The 25,602-nt window shown below is 36.2% G+C and overlaps 1 protein-coding gene and 1 pseudogene across 3 annotated transcripts in view; one reads left to right on the top strand and one right to left on the bottom strand.

Annotated features, from left to right (window-relative positions):
• The window catches only part of TARBP1 (tRNA guanosine 2 -O-methyltransferase TARBP1), a 116,373-nt gene that overhangs the window by 13,718 nt on the left and 77,053 nt on the right, over nt 1-25,602 (top strand). For all 3 annotated transcript variants that reach the window (XM_077168365.1, XM_077168366.1, XM_077168367.1), the window contains exons 4-10: nt 262-410; nt 1,480-1,532; nt 10,493-10,590; nt 12,996-13,131; nt 13,714-13,810; nt 15,465-15,554; nt 20,473-20,614. In XM_077168365.1, the coding sequence (XP_077024480.1) occupies nt 262-410; nt 1,480-1,532; nt 10,493-10,590; nt 12,996-13,131; nt 13,714-13,810; nt 15,465-15,554; nt 20,473-20,614 (765 nt within the window). The remainder of the gene's footprint in view (nt 1-261; nt 411-1,479; nt 1,533-10,492; nt 10,591-12,995; nt 13,132-13,713; nt 13,811-15,464; nt 15,555-20,472; nt 20,615-25,602) is intronic.
• Nucleotides 24,256-25,247, bottom strand: LOC143690769 (protein C1orf43 homolog pseudogene; annotated as a pseudogene).

The following is a 25,602-nucleotide window of genomic DNA, read 5'->3' as shown; positions in this document are numbered from 1 at the left end:
GATAATATTTAATTTTTTGTATGCTGTGAGAAGTATAATATTTGTCACTAACATAAGATTGCTATCTAACAGAAACTGCTATTACTGAAGTTATTTTGGTTATACAGTAATTAAACATGCTTGAATGTGATTAAAAACAAACTTGTAGTGTTATAATGAAGTTAGTGTTTGTATGTTTATGTGGGTATTTGCGAATATGTAGTCTATGTGGAGAGGTATAAGGTGGAGTCAGATGTTAACATTAGGTGTTTGTTTCCGCAGGATGTTGGCTCTTTCATCCATCCTGGCATATGTGTATTTATAAAAGAATGTTTGAAAGTGAAAATAAAATCCTGACCAAAGAAGGTGTTATCCATTTTTTGGAGCTCTGTGTATCAAAAATTCTTCCATTTTCACCAGAATTTTCTGAGGTAATGATAGCCTACCCTTTCCTTTTCTCTCTTTGTCAAAAGATGAGAGGTAAGGGTATTTATCTCTTATATCATGTGTGATCCTCAAAAAAAAAAAATACTAGAACTTGATATTGGTAAGTAACATTTGTAGATTTGCATAAAATGAATCCTGTTTCTTTAAACCTTGTTATATTTAGAAAAAACCTAATATAATGTATTTGTTGATGATCTGAGTGCTGGACCTGCCTGCATCATTACTGTTATGGATAAGGAGTTCTGTGTTGTTAATATTCTAAGCAGTATAAGTCAAAGGTATGAAAACTGTTGTAGAAGCTTTTTAGTGATGCTGTTCCCATAGTTCTGAATCATTGAGTTATTTCTTTTTCAGTGCTTCTGTTTCCCCATTCTGAGTCAGTGAATTTCTATTGTCTGTTATGTTAAATAGAGATTGCCTTTTTGAGCTACATTTATTAAAAGTTATAATTCCTTTGTCAGAGAATTGCAAAAAGCAGAGACTGCAAATTACAGATGTGGTTGTAAGTTTATTTTATAATGCCGTATGAGTCACATAATTATCTAGGTATACTGATTTACTTCTCATTTAGAAATAACCTAAGTAAAATTTTCTCATTGTCTGAATACATGCTATAATATTTTAATATGGATCATTTTCTACATTCTCCTATGCCTCCAGTATTTCCTCTAAGCCTGCTTTTTTTGACCAATGTCTAGCAATATTTTTGGAGAGGGAATTTTTTCTTTTTATCTTACAGGCATAGAGGCTTACATTTTCTCGAATATCTTTGTTCTTTTCTTTGTTACTTTCTTTTTGATCCAATACATGACCCCTCTTCTTAGTATTCCATAAGTTTTTATCAGGTGGTAAAATTTTGTATGTATGTTTGTGTTTATTTATTTTTCTGATAGAATTAACGTATCCTCAGAGACCATCACTGAATCAACCTACAGTGTGAAAGATCAACTTTGCTTAAAGCAGCTCTTCTGCAGTCCTATTTAGGATGTGTAGTCAAGGCAAACTGAAGTTTCAAAATTGGAGTTACAGCTTAAACATTTTTTTTTTTTTTAGTTTATTGTTGGACCATTAATGGATGCACTTTCAGAGAGCTCTCTGTATAGCAGGTAACATTATGCCATTCAGCAGTGATGTATTAATATGTATTTGATATATGAATGTGACCAGATTGTTTAGTACTTTTGGTACATTTTATATATATATATATATATAGCCTAATAGACATTCAACTTTAAAAAAAATAAAATAAAATAAATAATTAATATAGTGCATGTGTGCATATTACAAAATGCTTAATATGATGAGGCTGTCAAAATAATCAAATATCAACCCTGATGGTCTCTCAGTGACTGTTATTCTGATTCTCATACTCCAGTTATGAGTGGAAGCTAAATATTTCTTTTACTGAAAATCACAGTTAAATCACAGTTGGAACAGGTGGGATATTCTGTACTTATACTGAGAAGAATTATAACAAATACTTATAAGAATTTACTAAATTAATTATTTTAATCCTCACAGTAATCTCACGGACCAGGCACAATTGTAATCACAAATTTAAGATGAAGAGACTGAGGTACAGAGAGATTAAGTAACTTGCTCAAGGTTACACAGCTGATTAGTGGCAGTGGAATTTAAATTCAGAGATCTTGTTCTTATCCATTGTGCTATATTATGATATGGTCATTAGTCGAAGCTATGTTTTTCCCCGCTTCCCACCCCTACTCCTGGAATTCTGTAATACAAAGGATGGTCTGACTTGAACAGTGCATTTTTAAATGGCCTGTTTGGTTGTTTTGGAGAGTTGGGACAGGAGCGAGGAGGGCTATTCATCTGGAGAATGAATCCCTAGTATTTTAATAAGAAACAGTCATATTGTCATTGGTTTTTTTTTTTACATGGGCAGGCACCGGGAATCGAACCCCAGGTCTACAGCATGGCAGGCAAGAACTCTGCCTGCTGAGCCACTGTGGCCTGCCCTCCCATCAGGTTTTAACATCTAATTTCTAAAACTATATTTTTGTTCTAATGTACAAATAATATCTCACATGTGTATCTTTAACATTTTTAGCATAAAAATATACCTTTGGAGTTTCAAAATACTTTAATCAGACTCACTTAGTGTACTTCACATTTGTTACTGTAACGATAGTCCTTTTCTGTACTTATTCAAAAGATATTTTAGGGTTCAAAGTTGAGAAAAATGCAATAAGTTTAATAATTCATTCATCTACTTAGCAAAACAATCGAGCATTTTAGGAACTGAAAACCTCCTGATATTATTTTTCCACTGGCTTCCTTAAAAATATAGCTTTGTCTTGAAATAGCATTTTTCTCCATTTAACAACCTCATTTGATTGCTAATTCACAACCACAAGGAAATTCTCTTCAATTTAACTTTCGTATTGGAAATGACAGAATTATATTTTTAAATGTAATAGTGCCTGATAACAGAAGAGAGTCCAAAAACCTACATATAAAATCAATTACAAATAAATTTCCTTTCCTTTCTTATTTTGTTCTGTTAAAAATATGTATTAAATGCTTACTTTGTGAATCATCATGTTAAGATACTCTACACCAAAAGATGCTATGGGGCCAATGGCAGTTATGGTAATGCTTTGTTTTGCTTTTGCTATATGTGTGGTAGTGCTTTAGGGAATGTTTAACCAGAGTAATCTTTTAATTTTTTATTGAAGAAGTTGTGGAGTTACAGAATAATCGAGCATACAATACAGTGTTCCCATATAACACCCAATTAACATTTGCGTTGATGTTGAATATTTTTTAAAACTGATGAAAGCACATTTTTATAATTGTACTATTAAGTATTATTACCCCTTGGTTTAACTTAGGATTCGCTGTTTATTTTGTGCAGTTCCATGGATATTTAAAAATTTTTTCATTCTAGTACCATATATTCGACCTAAAATTTCCCCTTTTGACCACATTCAGTTACATAATTCTGTGCTGTTAATTATAGTCACAATGTTGTGCTACCATCAGCACCATCCATTACTAAAACTTTTCCATTAGCCCAAATAGAAATTCCGCACATCTTTAAGCCTTAACTCCTCTTTCTTTACATGTAACTTGTTCTCTTCCTATGTTTGTTATTCCTACCAATTTTTTTTTAACATGGGCAGGCACTGGAAAATGAACCCAGGTCTCTGGCATGGCAGGCAAGAACCCTGCCACTGAGCCACTGTTGCCCTCCTTGTTCCTACCTTTTCTTATTATTTGTATCAAGTATTCTTCTTCTTCTTTTCTTCTTTTTGCTGCCACGAACGCCTCCTTTCTTGGGCTTTTTTTTTTTTTTAATTAAAAAAAAGAAAAGAAATTAACACAACATTTAGAAATCATTCCATTCTACACATGCACTCAGTAATTCTTAGTATCATCACATAGATGTACGATCATCATTTCTTAGTACATTTGCATCGATTTAGGAAAAGAACTAGCAAAACAGCAGAAAAAGATATAGAATGTTAATATAGAGAAGAAAATTAAAATAATAATAATAAAAAATATATATATATAAAAGGAAAAAGAAAAAAAACAAAAACAAAAAATACAAACAAACAAACAAACAAAAAACTATAGTTCAGGTGCAGCTTCATTCAGTGTTTTAACATAGTTACATTACAATTAGGTATTATTGTGCTGTCCATTTTTGAGTTTTTGTATCTAGTCCTGTTGTACAGTCTGTATCCCTTCAGCTCCAATTACCCATTGTTTTACCCTGTTTCTAACTCCTGCTGGTCTCTGTTACCAGTGATATATTCCAAGCTGATTCTCGAATGTCGGTTCACATCAGTGGGACCATACAGTATTTGTCCTTTAGTTTTTGGCTAGACTCACTCAGCATAATGTTCTCTAGGTCCATCCATGTTATTACATGCTTCATAAGTTTAGTCTGTCTTAAAGCTGCATAATATTCCATCGTAGGTATACACCACAGTTTGTTTAGCCACTCGTCTGTTGATGGACATTTTGGCTGTTTCCATCTCTTTGCAATTGTAGATAATGCTGCTATAAACACTGGTGTGCAAATGTCCGCCTGTGTCTTTGCCCTTAGGTCCTTTGAGTAGATACCTAGCAGTGGTACTGCTGGGTTGTAATCCATTCTGCCAGTCTGTGTCTTTTGATTGGGGAATTCAGTTAATTAACTTTTAGTGTTATTACTGTTTGGATAATATTTTCCTCTACCATTTTGGCTTTTGTATTATATATATCATATCTGGTTTTCCTTCTTTCTACACTTTACTCCATACCTCTCTCTTCTGTCTTTTCGTATCTGACTCTAGTGCTCCCTTTAGTATTTCTTGCAGAGCTGGTCTCTTGGTCACAAATTCTCTCAGTGACTTTTTGTCTGAGAATGTTTTAATTTCTCCCTCCTTTTTGAAGGACAATTTTGCTGGATATAGAAGTCTTGGTTGGCAGTTTTTCTCTTTTAGTAACTTAAATATATCATCCCACTGTCTTCTAGCTTCCATGGTTTCTGCTGAGAAATCTACACATAGTCTTATTGGGTTTCCCCTGTATGTGATGGATTGTTTTTCTCTTGCTGCTTTCAAGATCCTCTCTTTCTCTTTGACCTCTGACATTCTAACTAGTAAGTGTCTTGGAGAACGCCTATTTGGGTCTATTCTCTTTGGGGTGTGCTGCACTTCTTGGATCTGCAAATTTAGGTCTTTCATAAGAGTTGGGAAATTTTCAGTGATAATTTCTTCCATTAGTTTTTCTCCTCCTTTTCCCTTCTCTTCTCCTTCTGGGACACCCACAACACGTATATTTGTGCGCTTCATATTGTCATTCAGTTCCCTGATCCCCTGCTCAAGTTTTTCCATTCTTTTCCCTATAGTTTCTGTTTCTTTTCAGAATTCAGATGCTCCATCCTCCAGTTCACTAATTGTAGCTTCTGTCTCTTTAAATCTACCATTGTAGGTATCCATTGTTTTTTCCATCTTTTCTACTTTATCCTTCACTCCCATAAGTTCTGTGATTTGTTTTTTCAGATTTTCTATTTCTTCTTTTTGTTCAGCCCATGTCTTCTTCATGTCCTCCCTCAATTTATTGATTTGGTTTTTGAAGAGGTTTTCCATTTCTGTTCGTATATTCAGCATTAGTTGTCTCAGCTCCTGTATCTCATTTGAACTATTGCTTTGTTCCTTTGACTGGGCCATATCTTCAATTTTCCGAGCGTGATCCGTTATTTTCTGCTGGTGTCTGGGCATTTGATCAGATTTCCCTGGGTGTGGGACCCAGCAGGTTGAAAGATTTTTCTGTGAAGTCTCTGGGCTCTGTTTTTCTTTTCCTGCCCAGTAGGTGGCACTCGTGGCACTCGTCTGTCTGCGGGTCCCACCAGTAAAAGATGCTGTGGCTCCTTTAACTTGCCAATCCGAATCTCGCAGTCGGCCAGGGAAACCGCGCGTGGAGGGGGGGTCGCCAGCCACCGCGGCTTGGGGGAGTACCGGTCCAATTTGCCCAGCTGGCCCGAGACGCCAAGCGTGGCGGGCGGGCCCCGCTATCCAACGTTCCCAGTCGGACCACGTGCGTGGAGGGGACCCCAGTCGCCAGCCGCCCCGGCCGGGAAAACGCACGCCCCTCGGGTATCTCACCGCAGCGGATTCTTCCTGCCCGTTCAGCTGTTCCAGAATGGGGTACGCTGTCTTTTTGGTCTCTGTCATGGCTCCGGGAGCTGTTTCGTATTGTTTCTGTTTCTTTAGTTGCTGTTCTGGAGGAGGAACTAAGACCCGTGCGTCTTACTAAGCCACCATCTTCTCTGGAAGTCCCTCCTTTCTTGGGCTTTTAGCAAGTATGTGTTACATTGCTTACTTTGTTCCCCCTACTCCTGCTTTGTGCTCTCTTGAAAATTATTCTTTCTTGTTTTCTTTTTTCACAATAAATTGTTTTAATGCAGAATAAACTGAAACAGATATACTTTTGAGCCTAAATGAAGACCCCACCCTTAGCCTTCTTTTTTCTTAAAAAAAAAAGTTTTTTAAATGCAGTTTTATTGAGATGTGTTATATATTCACATAGCACATAATCCTCCAAATTATACAGTCATTCACAGTATCATCATGTAGCTGTGTATTCATCATCAAAATAGATTTTTGAACATTTTCATTACTCCAAAAAAAACACACAAAAGAATAAAAGTAAAATAAAAGCAAAAAAGAACACCCAAAACATCCCATAACTGCTTTCCCTCCTATTATTTATTTATTTGTCTTTTTTTTCCTTCTCACTCATCTGCCCATATGCTGGATAGAGGGAGTGTCAGTCAAAATGTTTTGACAATCACATGGACACACTTTAAAAACTCTTTAGTTATTCAGTCATCATCAAGAATCAAGGCTATTGAATTACAGTTTAAGAGATTCAGTTACTTCACTCTAGCTATTCCAGTACACCAAAAACTGGAAGGGGATATCTGTGTACTGCCTAAGAATAGCCTCCAGAGTGACCTCTTGGCTCTATTTGAAGTCTCACAGCCACTGAAACTTTATATTTTTATTTTCCCTTTTAAACAGGAAGGCTTCCTTCCACATGCCAGGGCTAGACTCGTCCCCTGGAGTCATGTCTCACGTTGCCAGGGAGATTTACACCCCTGGGAGTCATGTGCCATGTAGGCATGGGGAGTGCAGTGAATTCACCTGCAGAGTTGGCTTAGAAGGAGAGGCCACATCTGAGCAACAAAAGAGGTTCTCTGGGGGTAACTCAAGCATAATTACACATAGGCTTAGCGTCTCCTCTGCAGGAATTAGATTCATAAGGGCAAGCTCCAAGGTTGAGGGTCTGGCCCATCAAATTGGCAGCCCCAAATGATTGCTAAGATATTAGGTCTTCCTCAGGAGGGGAAGTTTAATGTTTATACCTTTTCCCCCAGTCCATACCTTGCAAACACTTTCTAATCTTCTGCCCAAATTACTCTGGAATTTATCAGGGGATCACACCAACCTGTACAAACAAACACCATCTCACTCCCTATTCAAAGTTCCATGTAGTTAATGGTGTTCGTGTAAGCTGACCATACAAGTTAAATTAGGTAGTGTGCTACCAAAAATATTAATTTTGAGTCAAGTAAACATCTCTTTGATCTCAACCAGAAATTGGAGTTTTAAAATACAGTCAGTATCATCCTTTACTCTTTAGTCTGATTTACCTTAGTACTACCCATAGCAGCTTCATTCATATCTCTAATTGAAGTCTGATCACTTTTTCAGTGTTCTGAACAGTTGCTGAATGGGATAATACTGTAGAACTCTAGCGCTGAGTCTCAGGTGTCACATAAATACCCTAATTTCCAGGGAAAGTCCACGTTATACACAAAGCTTGGCATCTCAGAATTTAGAAATAACTGTTAAAACTCTGAAAAGATGTGACTGCTTACTGTAAGAGCTTATGGCCTAGCAACCTTTACCAGAGGCCTTCACTTGATAATATGTGCTCTCGAATTCAGTTCTCAGAGTTCGTACATTATAGTTGGTCCATATTAGTGAGGCATAATATTTGTCCTTTTGTTTCGGCTTACATCATTCAACATTCTGTCCTCAAGGTCCATTCACCTAGTTGCATGCCTCACAACTTCATTCCTTCTGGCGGTTGCTCAGTAGTCCATTGTATGCGTACACCATAGTTCCCCCTTCTGTTCTTCAGTCCATATATCCGTAGGGCACCTCCATCCGTTGTAAATCCCGAACACTGCCATCATAAACACCAGTGTGCAATTGTCTATTTGTGTCCTGGTTCAAGTTCCTCCAAGTATACACTTAACTGCCGGGTTTTAGGATCATGTGGCATCCCCATTCCTAGCCTCCCGTGGAGCCACCACACTGCCTTCCAGAGGGACACAACTCTCTGATTCCCTTCCAACAGTGATTAGGTCCATCTCTCTCCACATTTCGTCAGCACTTGTTTCTCTCTGTTCATTTTTAGACAATTTTATTCACACAACGTATAATCCATCCTGAGTCAAAAATCAGTGGTTCCTGGTATAATCATGTAGCCATGTGATTATATTCACCATTGCAATTTATATGAGGATATTTCTGTTTCTTCTGAAAGAATCCTATACCCCTCCCCAATATCCCCACTTATTGACATTTAACTTTGGTATATTGCTTTTGTTACATTCAGTGCAAGCATATTCCAATGTTACTGTTAACTATAATCTGTAGTTTGCATTGATTGTATTTATCGCCCCATATACTATCCCATGCAATACTGACATTCATTTGTTCTCATGCAAAAACATTTTTATATTTGTTCACTCTAAGCATGTAACATGGATGAACCTTGAGATTATGCTGAGTAAAATTAGCCAGAAACAAAAGGACAGATACTGTATGGTCTCACTTATATGAGCTAACATTAATGAGTGAACTTTGAGAGCTAAAGTTAAGAATACAGGTTATCTATCAGGAGACAGGAACAGGGTAGAGATGGGGCATTTGATGCTTAAGGAGTATAGGATGTTAAACAGGATGGCTTTTTTTTTTTTTTTGGCAGCATTGTCATCATGTATATGTGTGTGTGTGTATTTATATTAGCTCTTAATTTAAGTAAACATATACAACTCAAAATTTCCCATTTTAGCCACTTTAAAGTGATATTAATTCACAATATTGTGCTGCTATCACCAACTGATACTAATTCACAGTATTGTGCTGCTATCACCAATATCCGGTGCCCAAACTTTTTTGTTAACCTCCAACATGAAGCAGGGTGTAACCATTCACCTTACTCCTTATTTTTCTATTTTGACTTAATTTCAGACTTGCAGAGAAGTTGTGAGAATATTGCAAAGAATTCCCATTTACTTTTCATTCTTATTCACCAAGTGTTTAAGGTTTTACCACAAATACTTGATCATTGACTCTCTCCACACATCAGTTTCTTAGATCTGTCTGGTGGGAAGATATGACCATATACTTCTATGTCTAATTCATCGTCTGTCTTTCTAGTTGTCTATCCACCTATGTTAAGAATTCCTACCAGTACATCCAATTGTAGTCCAGTAGCACAGGGTCCATTCTAACCTTTCCCTCCTCCATATTTGGCCCTCATCTAGAACATATTTATTTATTTGCCACTTTTGCTTGTTAGAAAGGTTGTAAATAGATTTAAAAGAGAAAAGGTTGTTTGTTAGTATTGTGGCTTTGTCTCATTTTTTGTGCATTATTTATACTCTGGAGTTATGTTTTCTTTCTAATACTGATAACTGAATTTATACTTGTAAGTCTTGTTTGGTATGATTCTAAACAAAAAAAATCCCTTCCTCCCAACTAGTTTTTTTTTTTTTAAATTTAGTCTGTGCCAAGTTATATTAATATTTAGTTCTACTTAATAGCTATTAAAAGAGCATAGTAATGCTTGATTTGTCAATTATTTTTAGTTTTCAAATAACTCATTACTGTTGAATAATTTTCGGAAGCAATTAGACAGCTGGAGAGCAGTAAAGTCAATGAAAAAAGCTTTTCTTTCTAGGAGTTGACGAACATATTTATTATGAAATACCTTTAGTTTTCCAGCAATCTAATTGTTCCATTAACATAATGTTCTTGACAGAAGATAAACAGCAGAAAAAACGACTTTAGTACATATTACATGCATTTGGAAAAGTTATTACTAATATATGTGTATGTTATGAATGCTGTTTCTTTTATTTTAGACTTAAAGATTTAAAGTTACTAAATTATATGTTGAAAACAATAAACTATAATTTAAAATTATCATTTTTAGGTTATTTTTTAAATGATACTATTTAGCAAGATTTATTTATGTGTAAATGTGGGGGTAAATGTCATAAAAAAGGAAATATGTGCCTGTATAATAGAGTAGCTTGTTAACTCATGTCCATTCTTTTAGAAGATCCTCATATTTCTGGAAGCAGAGGTTCTTCAAAATTTTATTGAAAAATAAAATCCAGGTTCAGAAAAGCAAAATTGTCTGATGTTTTATTATTGAAAAGACTTGGGCCTTATCCCATTTAGACCTATTTCAGCATTCTTATTTGTAAATAGATTTAAAATACTTGTTTTTTCTCTCTTTGTTACAGGTCCCCAAGCCAGCTAATAGGAAGTGGTTCGCCATTGGGATTGAAATTACAGAAGTTTTTAGTCACTTATACTTCTCTTCTTCCAGAAGAAATAAAGAGTATGTGTCAATAAAGAGTTATTTAAATATATATATATATATTAGCTTTAAAAATTTTATTTTTAGTATGTTGGTTATAGGCACCATCTTAAGACAGTTGTAATCAATATTAATTTAAAATAGTTTCTTTTTTCCAGGATATGTAAATTTTGTCATAATTATTTAGGTTTCCACTATAATTGAATATATACTTTTGTCATTGTATATATTGCCAATATTGGTGTGAGTAGCATGAAATTAGTTTTAAAACGTGTGTTGTAGTGAACTATCTTTTCTAATGCTAGTAAATTTCAAAAACTAATAAACTAGGTTATTGAGAGAGAACCTAGGGTTTAGGAAACAATTGAAAATAGCGTGTCTGCCCTGGCAAAGATCTGATGATCTTTGCTTGCTAAAGTTGTCCTTTTATAGATATTGACTTTGAAAGATAAAAAAGAAAAATATACTTCTTTTATGTAAGCTGTGTCCTAGAAATATCCTACTTTGTCAGATTGGGGATTTATTTTTATTTTTGATGAAGTATACTAAGTTGGTGCGCGAAGTACAGAAGCCGTGTTATTTTGTTTGCTGACCAGCAGGAGGACTTTAATTTCTAAACGTTTTTCTCATGGCTGCCTTTATGACTTGTGAAGTGACCCTGGGTATGCAATTTTTCTTTTCGGTATTTATTCTGCAAGTAGTATGACAAGATGACCAACTGGTAATATCTGTTCAGAAGTAAAAGATGGCTCATATATCATGACTTCAAAATTTTTATAAAATTGATTGTTTTGATTACTTTTTAAAAAATTAGTTAATGGAGAAGATAATTTAACTGTTGGAGCCATTCCTTAGTTTACTAGAATTCAGAAGTTTAAACTTCTGGGATCCAGCAGTGTGAGGATTAATTTGTCCACCATGCTGTACGTCTCATGTCAGTAGTACAACGTGACTGGAATAATAGTGGTCAGAACTTCCTAGAATTTGAGTACCTGGTGTTTGTGGCTCAGTGCCAGGCACATAATAAACACTTGATAAATGTGTTGAGTGAATGAATGAATAATGTGGCAGTCTGCTCATTGCTGTCTTCCATATGACATGAATACTGTATAAGATAAAGGATGGAATTTAGTGAACTTAATTAGTTCACAAAGAAAAAAGATAACGGCTTTTACTTTGTAATTTTTTTTCAGTCACAATTTCCAGTGGATAGTGTCTGTATATCTAGTTTTGTGTGGAGTACTTTGGCAGATATAAAAGCTTCTGAGGATTTCTTAAAACTCATTCTGCAGAGATGATCTGAGAAAATAGGCAGGTGTTCTTGCTAATTTCATGACCTGAAGGTCCTTAGTAAATCATGTAGTAGCAGGGAATGCAGAATGAAGATGCATCCTTTTGCATCTTGAAATAGAAAAATGAATTATAGTGATTAAATCCACGGAGTTAAGAAACAACCAGTGGGGAAGAGCTGATGTTACTCTGCAGATACCAAAGACCACTCACTTACCATCGATCTTTCCTATCCTCTATTTCCTTAATATCTCTTAAATGGAAGAATGTGTTCTAACAGTTAAAAATTTCACATTTACTTGAACATTTAAAAAAATATTTTACAATATAATAGAATACTTACCTTACTAAATAGGAATGAAATTGAAATAATATTGATCTGTTTTGCAACAACTTTTTTGAGATTTAGTTTACATACCATAAAATTCACCCCCTTTAAAGTGTTTAATTCAGTGGTTTTAGTATATTCACAAAGTTGTACAACCATCACCACTAATTCCAAACTAGTTTCTTCACCCCCTAAAAATACCCATACCCATTAGTCACTTCCCATTTCCCCTTGCCCCTGGTAGCCCCTGATCTATTTTCTGTCTTTATAGATTTGCCTATTCTGAACATTTCATATAAATGGAATTATACAATTTGTGGCCTTTTGTGCCTGTTTTCTTTCACTTAGCATCATGTTTCAAGGCTTATCCGTGTTAAAACATGTCTCAGTATTTCATTCGTGTTTGTGACTGAAGACTATTCTGTTGTTTTGATACACCACATTGTGTACATCCATTCATAAGTTGATGCATATTGGGTTATTTTCACCTTTTGGCAGTTATGCAGAATGCAGCTATGAATATTTGTGTATAAGATTTTATACGGACATGTTTTCAATTACTTTGGATATATACCTAGGAGTAGCTTTTTGAAGAACTTCAAACCTGTTTTCCAAAGCATCTGCACCATTTTACATTTCCAGTAGCACGTCCTTGTCAACATTTGTTGTTGCCTGTCTTTTTTATCGCCATCCTTATGGGTGTGAAGTGGTATTTGTGGTTTTGATTTATGTTTCTTTAATGACTAATGATATTGAGCATCTTTTCATGTACTTTTTGGAAACAATATTTTTAAACTTTTTCTTTCAGGTAGTTTCCTATTAAAATTTATTCAGAAGATGACAAGTAGACATTGGTGTTCTGTTCCCATTTTGTTTTTATCTAAGGCATTGGCAAATATCCCAAGATGTAAAGCCCTGGGTGTAGAAGGGCTTCTTGCTCTCAGGTAATTTATGCTTCCTGTGTCGCATGTGGTTATTTGCCGTTACTCTCCATCCGGCCATTTTGTTTTTCCCTCAGCTTTAATGTGCAATCAATGTTTTTAGTTTTTATTGGCACTGAGATTTGTGAGCTCTTAATTTTTACATTGGAAAAATTTAATATAGAGTTGGCTTATTTGTTTCATGAATTATGAATTTAAATATGTTTCACAACACATGCTATTGGATTTTGACCACTTTAAATAAGGTCAGTTAAATTTTTATTATATTCACATGTAGAAAACTTAAGATAATACAATGATATTGATCAGAAAGTATTTAGAAACCTAAAGTTCCTGCTTTAAATGAAAATTGCAAGAAATTTCCAATTTCTTCATATAAAATCTTTTTAATTTTAAAAGAAATATGTTCCATATTAAAATTGAGTTGTCTTAGAGGCCTTATTAGAAAATATCTTTGAAATGCTACTGACAGTGGCTTTCTGTATTAGAAATTGTAGATAAATTTATAAGTCAGTTTGTCAATAGTTACAAAATGACAGAATTTTCTTTGGAAATATGGCAGTGCACGTTTTGTTTTTATGTCAGGGATGTTCTTCAGTGTACTATGGTTACACATCAGATTCTATTGAGAGGGGCAGCTCAGTGCTATCTTCTTCAAGCAGCTATGAATTTGGTAGATGTGGTAAGTTCATCTTTTTTTACTCACGATACTTCAGTTTACAAGTCTTTCTTAGTAATTGTGCATGAAGGGGTAAACATGACAGGCCTGTGACTGCTATGGTTAGAAAGGTCTTCTTGTAAGGCTGGCCCCTGGTTGGATTTGGGAAGTTGGATTTCAGGAGGGTTTCTACCATCCTGACCAAGAGTGGCTCACTGTGCCTAAGGCGATACAGACAATGTGGTTTATGCCAAATACCTGCTTTCTTCTGGGGAGTCTGAAATTTTGGTACGTGCTGGGAAGGGGATTTCTATGACAGCCCCCAGTACAAACCCTAGGCTCTGAATCTCTACTGAGCTCCCCTGATAGCACTTCCTAAGTTTTGTCAGAGCTTATTACTGGGAATTAAGCATGTCCTGTGTGACTCCACTGGGCGAGGAAGCTTGTACTTGGTTTTCTCCTGACTTTGCCCCATATGTCTTTTCCCTTTGCTCGTTTTGCTCTGTATCCTTTTGCCGTAATAAATCTTAGCCATGAATACAGCTATAGGCTGGGTCCTGTGCGTCATCCTAGCGAATGACCTGGTGGTAGTCTTGGGAATCCCTGCGAAAGTGAGTATAAAAATTGGCAAATGGGTGTAAAATGGAAATTAAGGCCTTGCTGGAGGATTTTGTAACTTTTGAATCCTCCTTTAACTTACTCTCCAGTTCTTAAGGGTTGCTGTAGAGTCAAAAGAGGACTTAGCCCCTGTTTGTCCTCCTGCTTTTAGTTAATGTCGCCGTGAAGGCAAAAGAACAATAAAATGTTTTGTTCCATTTTTCTCTCATGCCTACTTTGAAAATGTTCCCCTAATAGCACTTCTCAAACATTTTCACCATGTTTCATGGGTATTAGAGCAGATTTGTGTGGGAAGGTCACAGGCATAGTGGGAAATTTCTTCTTTTATCTGTAAATTTATACACGTTCGTATTCTTCATTATAATAATAAAAAAAATTCTGGAGTAAAATTTATCTTCCAAGAGTTGACATCCTAAGAAGTCATACTGTCTTTATGCTGTGCTTTTACAGAGCCCCAGTAATACTATTGCTTAGGGCAAGGGTCAGCAAACTTTCTGTAAAGGGTCAGATAGTGAATATTTTAGGCTTTGCAGAACATACGGTTTCTCCTAATTCTTCAACTCTTCCTTTGTAGCTAAAAGCATCCATAGACAGTTTGAATGGACCTGTATGTTCCAGTAACACTTACAAAAAACAGTCCATGAGTGGTTTTGGCTTGAGAGCCATAGTTTACCAACTCCAGGCCTACAATAGGCTATCTTAATCCAAGAAGCACATGTTAGGGGGACAAAAAGATACAGGTTGTTTTTGTGAACTGAAAAGTAATAATCCCTTTTTGATTTAAAATAATTTTTCTTATGAAGTGTTATCTTTTTTTTTCTTTTTAAGATTGTCAACCATATTGCTTCTGAGGTAGTAACTTTTGATTTTAAGGAAAACAGATTTGTAAAAAAAGTCTTTCAATTTATATAATGTATTGGTTGTGTGCAATCAATATGTTCGCTTTAAATTTTCTTTTAAAATGTAACTTTCTTTTGAGTTAATGATACTGCTTTCACAGTGACTGTTTTCTTCAGTTAAAATGTTTTAAATGAATAATTTTTAAAAACTTGTCCCCCAGGAGAAAGTGTCACTTTCAGATGTCTCAACTTTTCTCATGTCTTTGAGACAAGAGGAGTCCTTAGGACGAGGAACTTCTTTGTGGACAGAGGTAAGACTTGGAAATTAGTTTAATGATAAAATATTTGAAAACTTTATGAAATATTGTTTTCAAATTGAGTTAATTGCTAGCCATTTATTTAACATACAATACTAACATATAATGTTACTTATCAACAGAGATTTTTAAGTAGTGTATATACACTAATGTGTGGATTTGACTGATAATGCTGCAGAGATTCTTGTGGAGAGGTGGGAGAGAGGAAACTGTTTGGATTAGAGATAGATAGATGTATTTAGAGGAAAAGAGTGCAAGTTGACAGACCTTGATTCTGAGTGAGATGTAATAGGAATGATGATGGCATTAAACTCAGAACAGTAATGCAAACCTTGGCTTTCCCTTTTTACTGTCAGTTAATTGCACTTTAATCTACCCAGTTGCCTGAGCCTGAAATTTTATTAATCCTTAATTTTTCCTGATTTTACACATCTAATTCCTTGCCAAGTTGAATGTCTCTCCTTTTTCCGATTTCCAGTTATTTTTCTAGTTTAAGTCCTCCCTGTGTAATGCTTCTTCCATTGTGATGACTTCTCATTGGCCATTGCATCTTATCCCTGGTCTGGATTTCTCTACACTATCCTACATATTAATGGTTTAAAATAGATTGTATTCTGGTTATTCCACTTTTTTTGGGTAAAGTCATCTGATTTCTTTGTTTTTGTTTTAAACCATGGGACTTAATTCATACTAGTGATTTTAGCTCTTACTCATTATCTACATGGTGCGTTCTTGTCTTTGTCCTCCGTTTGTCCAGTTTTTTGAAGATAGGGAGTTTTATTAAAAAAAAAACACTTTTTTTCCCCCAGTGCCTAAAAGATTACTGAGGCTAGGGATGTGAAGATTTTTTTTTTTTTTCATGTCAAAAATTTTTATTTTGGAAAGAGAGATTAAAAGAAATATTTTCCCACATGTATTTTAATTTCCTTAGAACATAAATATATTTTTCCAGTTCTTAACATGACATATTCCAGCCATAATAACAGTTTATTGCTTTCTAAATCTTTCTTCATAACAGTAAAACGTTATACTCTATGGGTAAATTAAAATGAAATAACAGTCTATGTTTTATGACTTTTTATGTTTCATTAGGATTCATGTTTTCTATAATTTAAAATTATATTTTTAAAATATATTTCTGATCATAATTATATCTAGCAAAAATATGGCAAGTTAATGAATAGAATAAAGGGTTATCAGAGTAATATCACTGACTCAGAAATGTTAAAAACATGAAGATTAAACAAGATAAGAATAGTTCTTCAAAGCATGACATTAGGGATGGCCGTCAGCCTTTTCATGTATCTGGTGTATACACAGTTCTGGGTGAAAGTAGAAAAGTAGAAAATCAGGAATTCTTATTGGTCTAAATCAGTGGTTCTCAACTGAGGTCAATTTTGTTCCTTTGGGAATGTATGGAGACATTTTTGGTTGTCACGGCTGGTGAGATGCTATTGGCATCTGGTGGGTAGAGGCCAGGGATGCTGCTATACATCCTGTAGTACACAGGACAGGTCCCACAGCAAAGACGTGTCCAGCTCCAAATATCAGTGGTATCAAGTCTGGGAAACCTTGGTCCAAAAGTGGTTGTTTTGTAAGTCAAATAAAGACCCTTTTCCTACTCACTGGCAATATCTAAATGTAAGAGTTGCCTCTGTGGCAATCTCGTACAAATTCCAATTGACAATATAATTGGAAACAGACATTAAATAAACTCAGTTAATTTTGGTTAAGTAGGTGCTTAATTTTCATTGGTCAAGTAAATGATAAAACTTCTCTTAATTAAATTAGCTTATAATTTAACAAAATATCGTAGTAATTGCTTTTATTTGATTAGTGTGCTTTATATTTGTTTTCTGTCCTTGCCTGTCTTTCCATGAACTGAATAGTTGATCATCAGAAGGTGAGAGATAGAGAGCAAGAAATTAAGGAGGCTTGATTAATCATAAAATCAGATTTATATGTGTAGATTTTGGGGATGCAACAAGAACAGCCTATCATTTAATCTACGATATTTTGACTCCAGAGTTCAACCTTTAGGATGTAATGAGGGTGCAGTGGTTGTTAACAGAAAATTACATGAACAATTTTGAAAGACCAGAAGTCTTTATATCTCATAATGTATATCTGGTAAGCCTGTAACTTTATGTTGAAATTCTCAAATAGTTGGTAGGAAATTAGAAGTTGTATCCCTCATTTGTATTATAACTTTCATCCCCATATCAGCTTCCAGTGAAACCTGAAGACCCAAATGAGATTAAATATAAAAAAGAATCAGGGGAAGGTCACTAGAATAGATTTTTCAAAAAATATTTTTATTGACTAATCTTCACACACATGCAGTCCATATATGGTGTGCAATCAGTGGCTCATAGTATCATCACTTAACCGAGTATTCATCCTCATAATCATTTTTTAGAACATTTGCATCACCCCAGAAAAAGAAATAAAAAGAAAAGAGAAGAAACTCATACATCCCGTGTCCCTTACCCCTCCCTCATATTGACTACTAATATTTCCATCTATACAATTTATTTTACTCTTTATCCCCCCTACTATTTATTTATTTTTATCCATATTATTTTACTCATCTGTTCATACCCTGGATAAAAGGCGCATGAGACACAAGGTTTTTACGATCACACAGTTGCATTGTAAAAGTTACATCATTATACAGTCATTTTCTAGAATCAAAGCTACTGGAACACAGTGCAACAATTTTCAGGTGCTTCCCTTCAGCCACTCCAATACACCATAAACTAAAAAGAGATATCTGTATAATGTATAACAATAACCTCCAGGATAACCTCTTGGCTCTGTTTGAAAGCTCTCAGCCACTGAAACTGCGTTTTTTCTCATTTCTCTCTTCATCCTTTCGGTCAAGATGGGTTTCTCAATCCCATGATGCCAGGTACCGGCTCACCCTGGGAGTTCTGTCCTGTGTTGCCAGGGAGATTTCTACCCCTGGGAGTCATGTCCTACGTAGGGGGAATGGCTATGGGTTTACCTGCCAAGCTGGCTTAGAGAGAGACTCCACGTCTGAGCAACAAAAGAGATTCTCTGGGGGCAACACTTACACCTAATTTTAAGTAGACTTTACCTGTCCTTTGCAGAAAAAAGTTTCATAGGGGCGAACCCCAAGATTGAAGGCTCAGCCTATTATTGTTTGTCCCCACTGGTTGCGAGAATATCAGAAATTATCCAAATGGGAAAGTTGAATAGTTTCTCCTTTCCCCCCAGACCCCAAGGGGACTTTGCAAAAACTTCTTTATTCAGTACCCAAATTACCCTGGGATATATGGGTGCATCACACTAAGTTTGATGGGCAAACCAACGAAATCTCATGCCCTAGTCAAGATTCCATGTACTTAAATGGTGTTCAACTAAACTGACCATACAAGTTAAATTACATAATACAGTACCCAAAATATAAATTTTCCACCAAATAAATATCTCTCCCTTTGGTCTCACACAGAAGTTGAAGTTTTAAAATATGGGTGATATCATCCTTTATCCTGTATTCTAATGTACCTTAATTCTATCCAGATCAGCTTCCTTCATATTTGTAGTCAAAGTCTGATCCCTTTTTCAACTAATAAAACAGTTCCTGTATAGGGTACTGCTGACTTTCATAGCTTCAGAGTTCAAGCTCAGTCTCAGGTGTCACCTAAATGCCTGTAGTTTCTAGGGATGACCAGGTTATACACAAACAGCTCAGTATCTCAGAATTTGGACATAACCGTTACAACTCCTAAATATATATGACTTCTGTAAGAGCTTACATTCTAGTACCCTTTACTTTACAATAAGCCCCAACCAGATGGCCAGTGCTCTTTTTTTTTTTTTTTTTTTTTTTTTTTTTTTTAAAGAGAAAGGGAGGAAGGGAAGGAAAGACAGAGAGAAGGAAGGAAGGATGGAAGGGAGGAAGAAAGGGAAACATCTTTAAACATTTTCTTGTTTTATTATATTTTGTTTGTTTGTTTGTTTTTTACATGGGCTGGGGCCGGGAATCGAACCGGGGTCCTCCGGCATAGCAGGCAAGCACTCTTGCCCGCTGAGCCACCGCGGCCCGCCCTGGCCAGTGCTCTTGACTTTGGTTCTCTGAGTGTATTAGTTAGGGTTCTGTAGAGAAACAGAATCAACAGGGAACACTCGCAAATATGAAATTTATAAAAGTGTCTTATGTGACCGCTGGAACGCAGAGTCCAAAATCCACAGGGCAGGCTGTGAAGCCAACGATTCTGATGGAAGGTCTAGACAAACTCCACAGGAGAGGCTCACCAGCCGAAGCAGGAATAGAGCCTGTCTTTTCTGAATCTTCCTTAAAAGGCTTCCTGTGATTAGATTAAGCATCACTCATTGCAGAAGACACTCCCCTTTGGCTGATTACGAATGGAATCAGCTGTGGATGCAGCTGACGTGATCAGTGTTTCTCTTTTAAATTAATATATTTTAGTTTGCACATATGATAGAAAATAAATTTATGAACTTTGTAACGTATTTTTCACAATCTGCATTTTCTCAGAAAAATAGTAGTTCTTGTTTTAGTATATGAAGCGGGGATGAATTTCAATTTCTGGTTTTAGTTTGCTGTACATATGTATTTTTCATAGACATGCTGTTTAAAATACCTTAAAAATGTGCATTTTATATTAAGTACTTTAAAAAATGTTGCCTATTAAGTCTATAAATTCTTTGGAGATTAGAAAACATACTCATGTATACATACAGGCACATTTTTTTTCCATTCTGTTCTGTTTGTGAAATTCAATCATGACAATGAATGGTTTATATGTTGTTCAGTGACTCAAGTTTAGTTTATTGTGAAAGAAAGAAAGTTGGCTTAGAGAAATTGGAAGCACTTTGTTCAGTTAGGTTTTTAAAATAAAACAATGACTATTTTCTTTTCTAGCTCTGTGACTGGTTGCGTGTTAATGAAAGCTGTTTTAGGCCATCCCCAAATTGTAACCTCGTTGGACTTCATGAGACGTCTTCTTTAAATGTTTATGTCAAGAACTTAGTTCAAGAATATGTTAAGTCACCTGCTTGGGAAAGTAAGTCTGCAATTATTTTTATGGATTGCTGTTAACAAAATATTTTCAAATAGCTTTTAACTAATGTCTCAGATGAAGATTTATGTTTAACCAAGTGTATACTTGTATACTGATGCTTAAGCTTGTATTTCTGCCATATACTGTGAATAACAGAATGTAAAAATACTTTTTCCTAACATGTACCTGATTAGTTGCAGGACTTTATTTTAAACTGTTATGTATTTTAAGAAACCAATAAGTTACCTGAGTAGGAATTGGACACAAATAGATTTATTAATTTATTTTACAACTATTGACTCCTTATTGACCAGATTTATAGGTGTATTTTTAGAGCCTCTGTGCTGAACATATCTAGTGGTAAATCTGTTTATCTTTTTTCCCCCCAAAACCATTACTTTTGGAAAGCTGTGTGAATTGATTATGAAAAAGAATTTTGAAGGCAAATTATGTTTAAAAGGATGATTTTGTCAGTTTCTTCTTTTCACCAAATATTTCACAAATATCAGTATATTTACTCCTTTGCGGAAATGTTTAAGACAGCATGAGGAAAGCGCTATTAGCAGGTTCCTTAATTCAGATTCTTTTTACATTTCTAATGCTTCCTCTTCATTAAAATCATTAGTGATAACTTGGGTAAATTGTGTTTTTAAATTTAATGCCTCCTAAATTTCCTAGCTTGTCTCAGATCAAGTTATTTTCAGTTACTGATTTCTCTATTGATCATGGAATGCCTTAAATGATCAGATGATTAACCTTCCAAGATACATGTGTTTATCTGTTCTTCCTTCTTGGAACATTTCTCTTTTGTATTTTTCTCCACTCTATCATATAGGAAATTCTGTTTGCTGTTACATGTAAGATTCTTTTGTTAGGCCTCTCAAAGTAAATAAGTTTTAATTTTTGCTGAAATAAATGTAAACTCCCTAAATACTTGTAGAACTTGTAAGTCAGGGTACATAACAGCAGGAAATTTGATTAAATACCAAAATAGGATGAAAAAGAAAAACTTAGGGTGGGCCATGGTGGCTCAGCAGGCAGAGGGCTTAAATATTATATTATTTAATATAATTTGCTAGTTTAAGAAACACCTTAAGATTTTTAAAAACTGATTTCAGGTGCTAAAGAGGCATTTGTACATATGTGTGTTTAATATTTTTGTTTGACTTGTAATGCCCTTGGCTAAATACCTTTATAAAATTTTATTTTGGCTATCATTACAGGGCAGTTTTCATTATGTTAATAATTTCTAAGAGAATGTTACTTAGCTTGAGTTTATGAGCATAAAATGCATATAATATTCCAAATCTGTTTTCATATAAAAACTCATCTACCAAAAACAATTTTCAGTTAATTTCTACATCTGAAGTAGCTTTTTCTTTGCTTTTTTTATGTAGTCAGTTCAAAAAATTTTATATTGTTTATTCAGCAAGCATATATATCAAATGTTTTCTAAGTGCTGATCTTTTGAGTTACGGAGATGAAATATACATCCTCTGAGCTGAGAGAGATCGTAGGCCTAGCAGGGGAGTTGATGAGCAAATAATCATAGGGCAGTGCCTTCAAAGGCTGGGTATGGAGAACCTGTGTCACTTCTCCAGAACAGGTAGACCTGGGTGGGGGTGGTCCCCAGGTAGGATGATACCTGACGTGTAAATAGAAATTAAAGTATAAACTGGAAAAGGGTAGCTTATAAGGCTTGGATGAACTTGTATCCAAGGAGTTGAAAGCAGGTGGCATATACCTACCTACCTACTTACCCATCTACCCATCTCTCCATCCATGACATGATACACAGGTAGAAATAGGAAGAGATAAGGCTGGATTTTTGTTAGAAGCTATTTAAAATTTAAATGCCTATTTAAAACATGCCTACTTAACATGTGACCAAGAAATTCAAAGATATGGAATAATCCCGAAGTACTCTATAGGAGCTATATATGAGTTTTTAAAAAAGCTGTATTGAGGTATAAATGATAAACAGTGCAGTGTACATACTTAAACTGTACAGTGTGATGAATTTTTACATGTATGTATTCTCATAAAACCACCAGCAAAAACAAGATAATGAACGTGTCTCTAATTTTGGCCTCCATCTTCTATGTGCCCTTTCTCCAACTTTAGTCAAGCACTGATGTGCTTTCTGACGTAATCTAGATTAGTTTGCATTTTCTAGAATTATGTTTTTCAGATTCCATTGTGGCAAATTTTGACAGATAATTGAAGGTTTAAATGTATTTAAGATGGTTAATGGTAGCCAGTGACCTTTTCTTTCTTTTTTTTTTTTTTTTTAAAGAGAGAGGGAGGAAAGGAAGGAAAGAAAGACAGAGAAGGAAGGAAGGATGGAAGGAAGGAAGGGAGGAAGAAAGGGAAACATCTTTATTTTTATTATATTTTGTTTGTTTGTTTGTTTTTTACATGGGCTGGGGCCGGGAATCGAACCGGGGTCCTCCGGCATGGCAGGCAAGCACTCTTGCCCGCTGAGCCACCGCGGCCCGCCCCCTTTTCTTTCTTTACAATGAATGCTGCCTCTACTTTTCCATCTCCAGCAAGAGGAAAGAGAGAGTAAATAAGGAATTCTGTACAGTGGTTCATAATATGTGGTTCCTATGCCAACAACATCAGCATCACCTGGCAACATTTTAGAAATGCAAGGTCTCAAGCTCCATTCCAGATTTATTAAATCAGAAACCCTGGTTAGGAGCCCAGCAGTCTGTCTTTAACAAGTCCACCAGATGATTCTAATGCACACAGCACTGACGTTTGAGACCCACTGCTCTATAGCATCGATGTACTTAAGCGTGGTGGTAAAGTAACTCAGGAAACAACCTACAACAAAAATCTCTGCAAGATTTAACCCTCCACTCAGGAGGGTAAGGTACTCCATCATTATTGGCTTGGTACTATGGCACTCCTTGAAATAAAAAATCAGTTGAAATCCCCTAAACTTGTGATTTATGAACTGCCCTTGCAGTGCCCAAGGTAAGAATTTATTTAAGACTTCAGAAAGAATAATTCTGTAGTTCCCGAACATTATTATAGTGTTTTGCTGGAGGCAAGTGAGAACTTTCTAGCCTATTTAAAGGCCCCAAAATAGGTACCATTCTTTTTTTTTTTTTTTTTTTTCGAATCATGCTTTTTTATTTTTAGTTCATTTTATTAAATAACTAATTAATAATAAGTTCAACAACCAGTGCACTGATTCTTTAGGGAACATCACTCCTTCACACTGTCCCATAGCATCCAAATAAATGAGTGGGGATGGGATTATGCCAGTTGTCAGAAAAGTCCCCTTTTATGCAATTTATTGATAACAGAGTATGAAATGGAAGTAGAAGGGCAGATCCTTGCACATCAGGAAAGGCGTGTTAATGTTTCAACACATCCAGGTAAAACCAAGGTAAATTGTTCCACACGCCACCTACCGCAGCACCTGACCTCTCTGTTAGTTCCTGTCTGCCTTTCCCATCAATCAACTCTGATTGCCCAAAACCCAAATAATCATCATTCAAATGCAGATAAAATGGTAAATACTGAAGTAACTTAAACCTCTCACCCCACCTCTAACCTTCGGGATTAAATAGCCCGGAACAGGGGCCTAGAACTGGGCAAGTGAACTAACTATGATTAAATCCAGGTGAGAATTTTTTTTTAGGGCGGGTGGTCATAAACATTAAGAACATTCAAATTCAACTCCAGAAAAAGTGCTACTGTGGGAAAATAAAGTCTTAGTTGATGCTCAGTCCATTAGACAGCTTGTGGGGAATAACCCCCCAGGCATGCGTCCTAAGAGTTCCAGACACAGTGGGTGCTTCAGCTGATACAGTCTGGGCCTGCTGAGTCAGAATGCCAGAGAGCTGCCTGGCATCCACACTGCAGTCTGCCTGGCTCAATCTATAGTCAGAGTCCTTCAGCTCCATTACAGAGTACTCTCCAACGTGTTATAGTTGTCCTTAAAGCTCTTCAATTCCAGGAAGTGTTTGGCACGTTTACTCTTCTGATTGGAGGGGAGGTATGTCACCTGGATGGTTGTTGGGGAAACATCAAGAGACTGAGTAAGGTCTTTGGCTGCTGACTGGTGATGATGCGGAGAGCTCCCACTTTGTGCTTTGACCCTCCAAACTCACGCAGTGGCCAGCACAGTCAGGGCTTCCTGATAGCACAGGTACTCACTCTGGCCAAAGACCCCTGTCCCATAGCGGGCTGTCTCATAGCCATCCAACAGTGTATCAATTAGAGCCTTGCGCACACCCTTGAAAGGAGTACTAGTGTTTCGAAGATCTAGCAGGTAGGAACGGAAATTCCTGCCCATTAGTGAATGAGCATGTCGGCCTTTGGCATGAAATGGGATCTCAGAGGCACGGATGGCATCTAGAACTTTCATCCTATACAGGTAGTTGTAGCGATTTTGATTTTCCTTGGTTTCCAGCTGTAGCAGTCTGGTATCATCATCTGAAAGGAGCTGGAGTTCGTACTTGATATCCTGAACCCTGGACAGTCGAATATCAATCTCTTCTTTCAGGTCCTTGGGGGCATTGTGTCCCACAGGGACATGAGGTCCCCTTCGAGATTTCATTGTAAACCGCATAATTTGCCTCTTCACAAAAATAAATAGCAGTACAAACACCAGGCTCCCCCGGACAGCCAGTTACTGCCGGACGCCATGGCCTTCCCACCCCGCACAGAGCAGCTGTAGTTTACCCCGCTTCCCTGCTTCGTTAGCCCGAGCTCCATCGAGGCAACGGCGCCTTGGTTCTCCTGGGCTTACCGGCCATTTCCTTATGGGGGAAGACCTAGTCAAACCCAGCCTGAAAACATGGCGGCTGAGGGGGTGTGCGTCTGGGGACGAGGCGGTACCATTCTTACCAAACTGTGTAGTAGTTTTATCCGCAAAGGCTTCCAGATAGCAGGCTGTTTAAGGGAAGAACCTTTAGTGCCACTGTGACTAGAAACATTTTGTTCTCAAGTGGCAATAAAATCTCTTCTTTCTC

Source organism: Tamandua tetradactyla, chromosome 7, assembly GCF_023851605.1.
Source record: "Tamandua tetradactyla isolate mTamTet1 chromosome 7, mTamTet1.pri, whole genome shotgun sequence".
Lineage (NCBI taxonomy): Eukaryota > Metazoa > Chordata > Mammalia > Pilosa > Myrmecophagidae > Tamandua > Tamandua tetradactyla.
The sequence above is the reverse complement of the archived record's forward strand: the minus strand, read 5'-3'. Positions and strand labels throughout refer to the sequence as shown.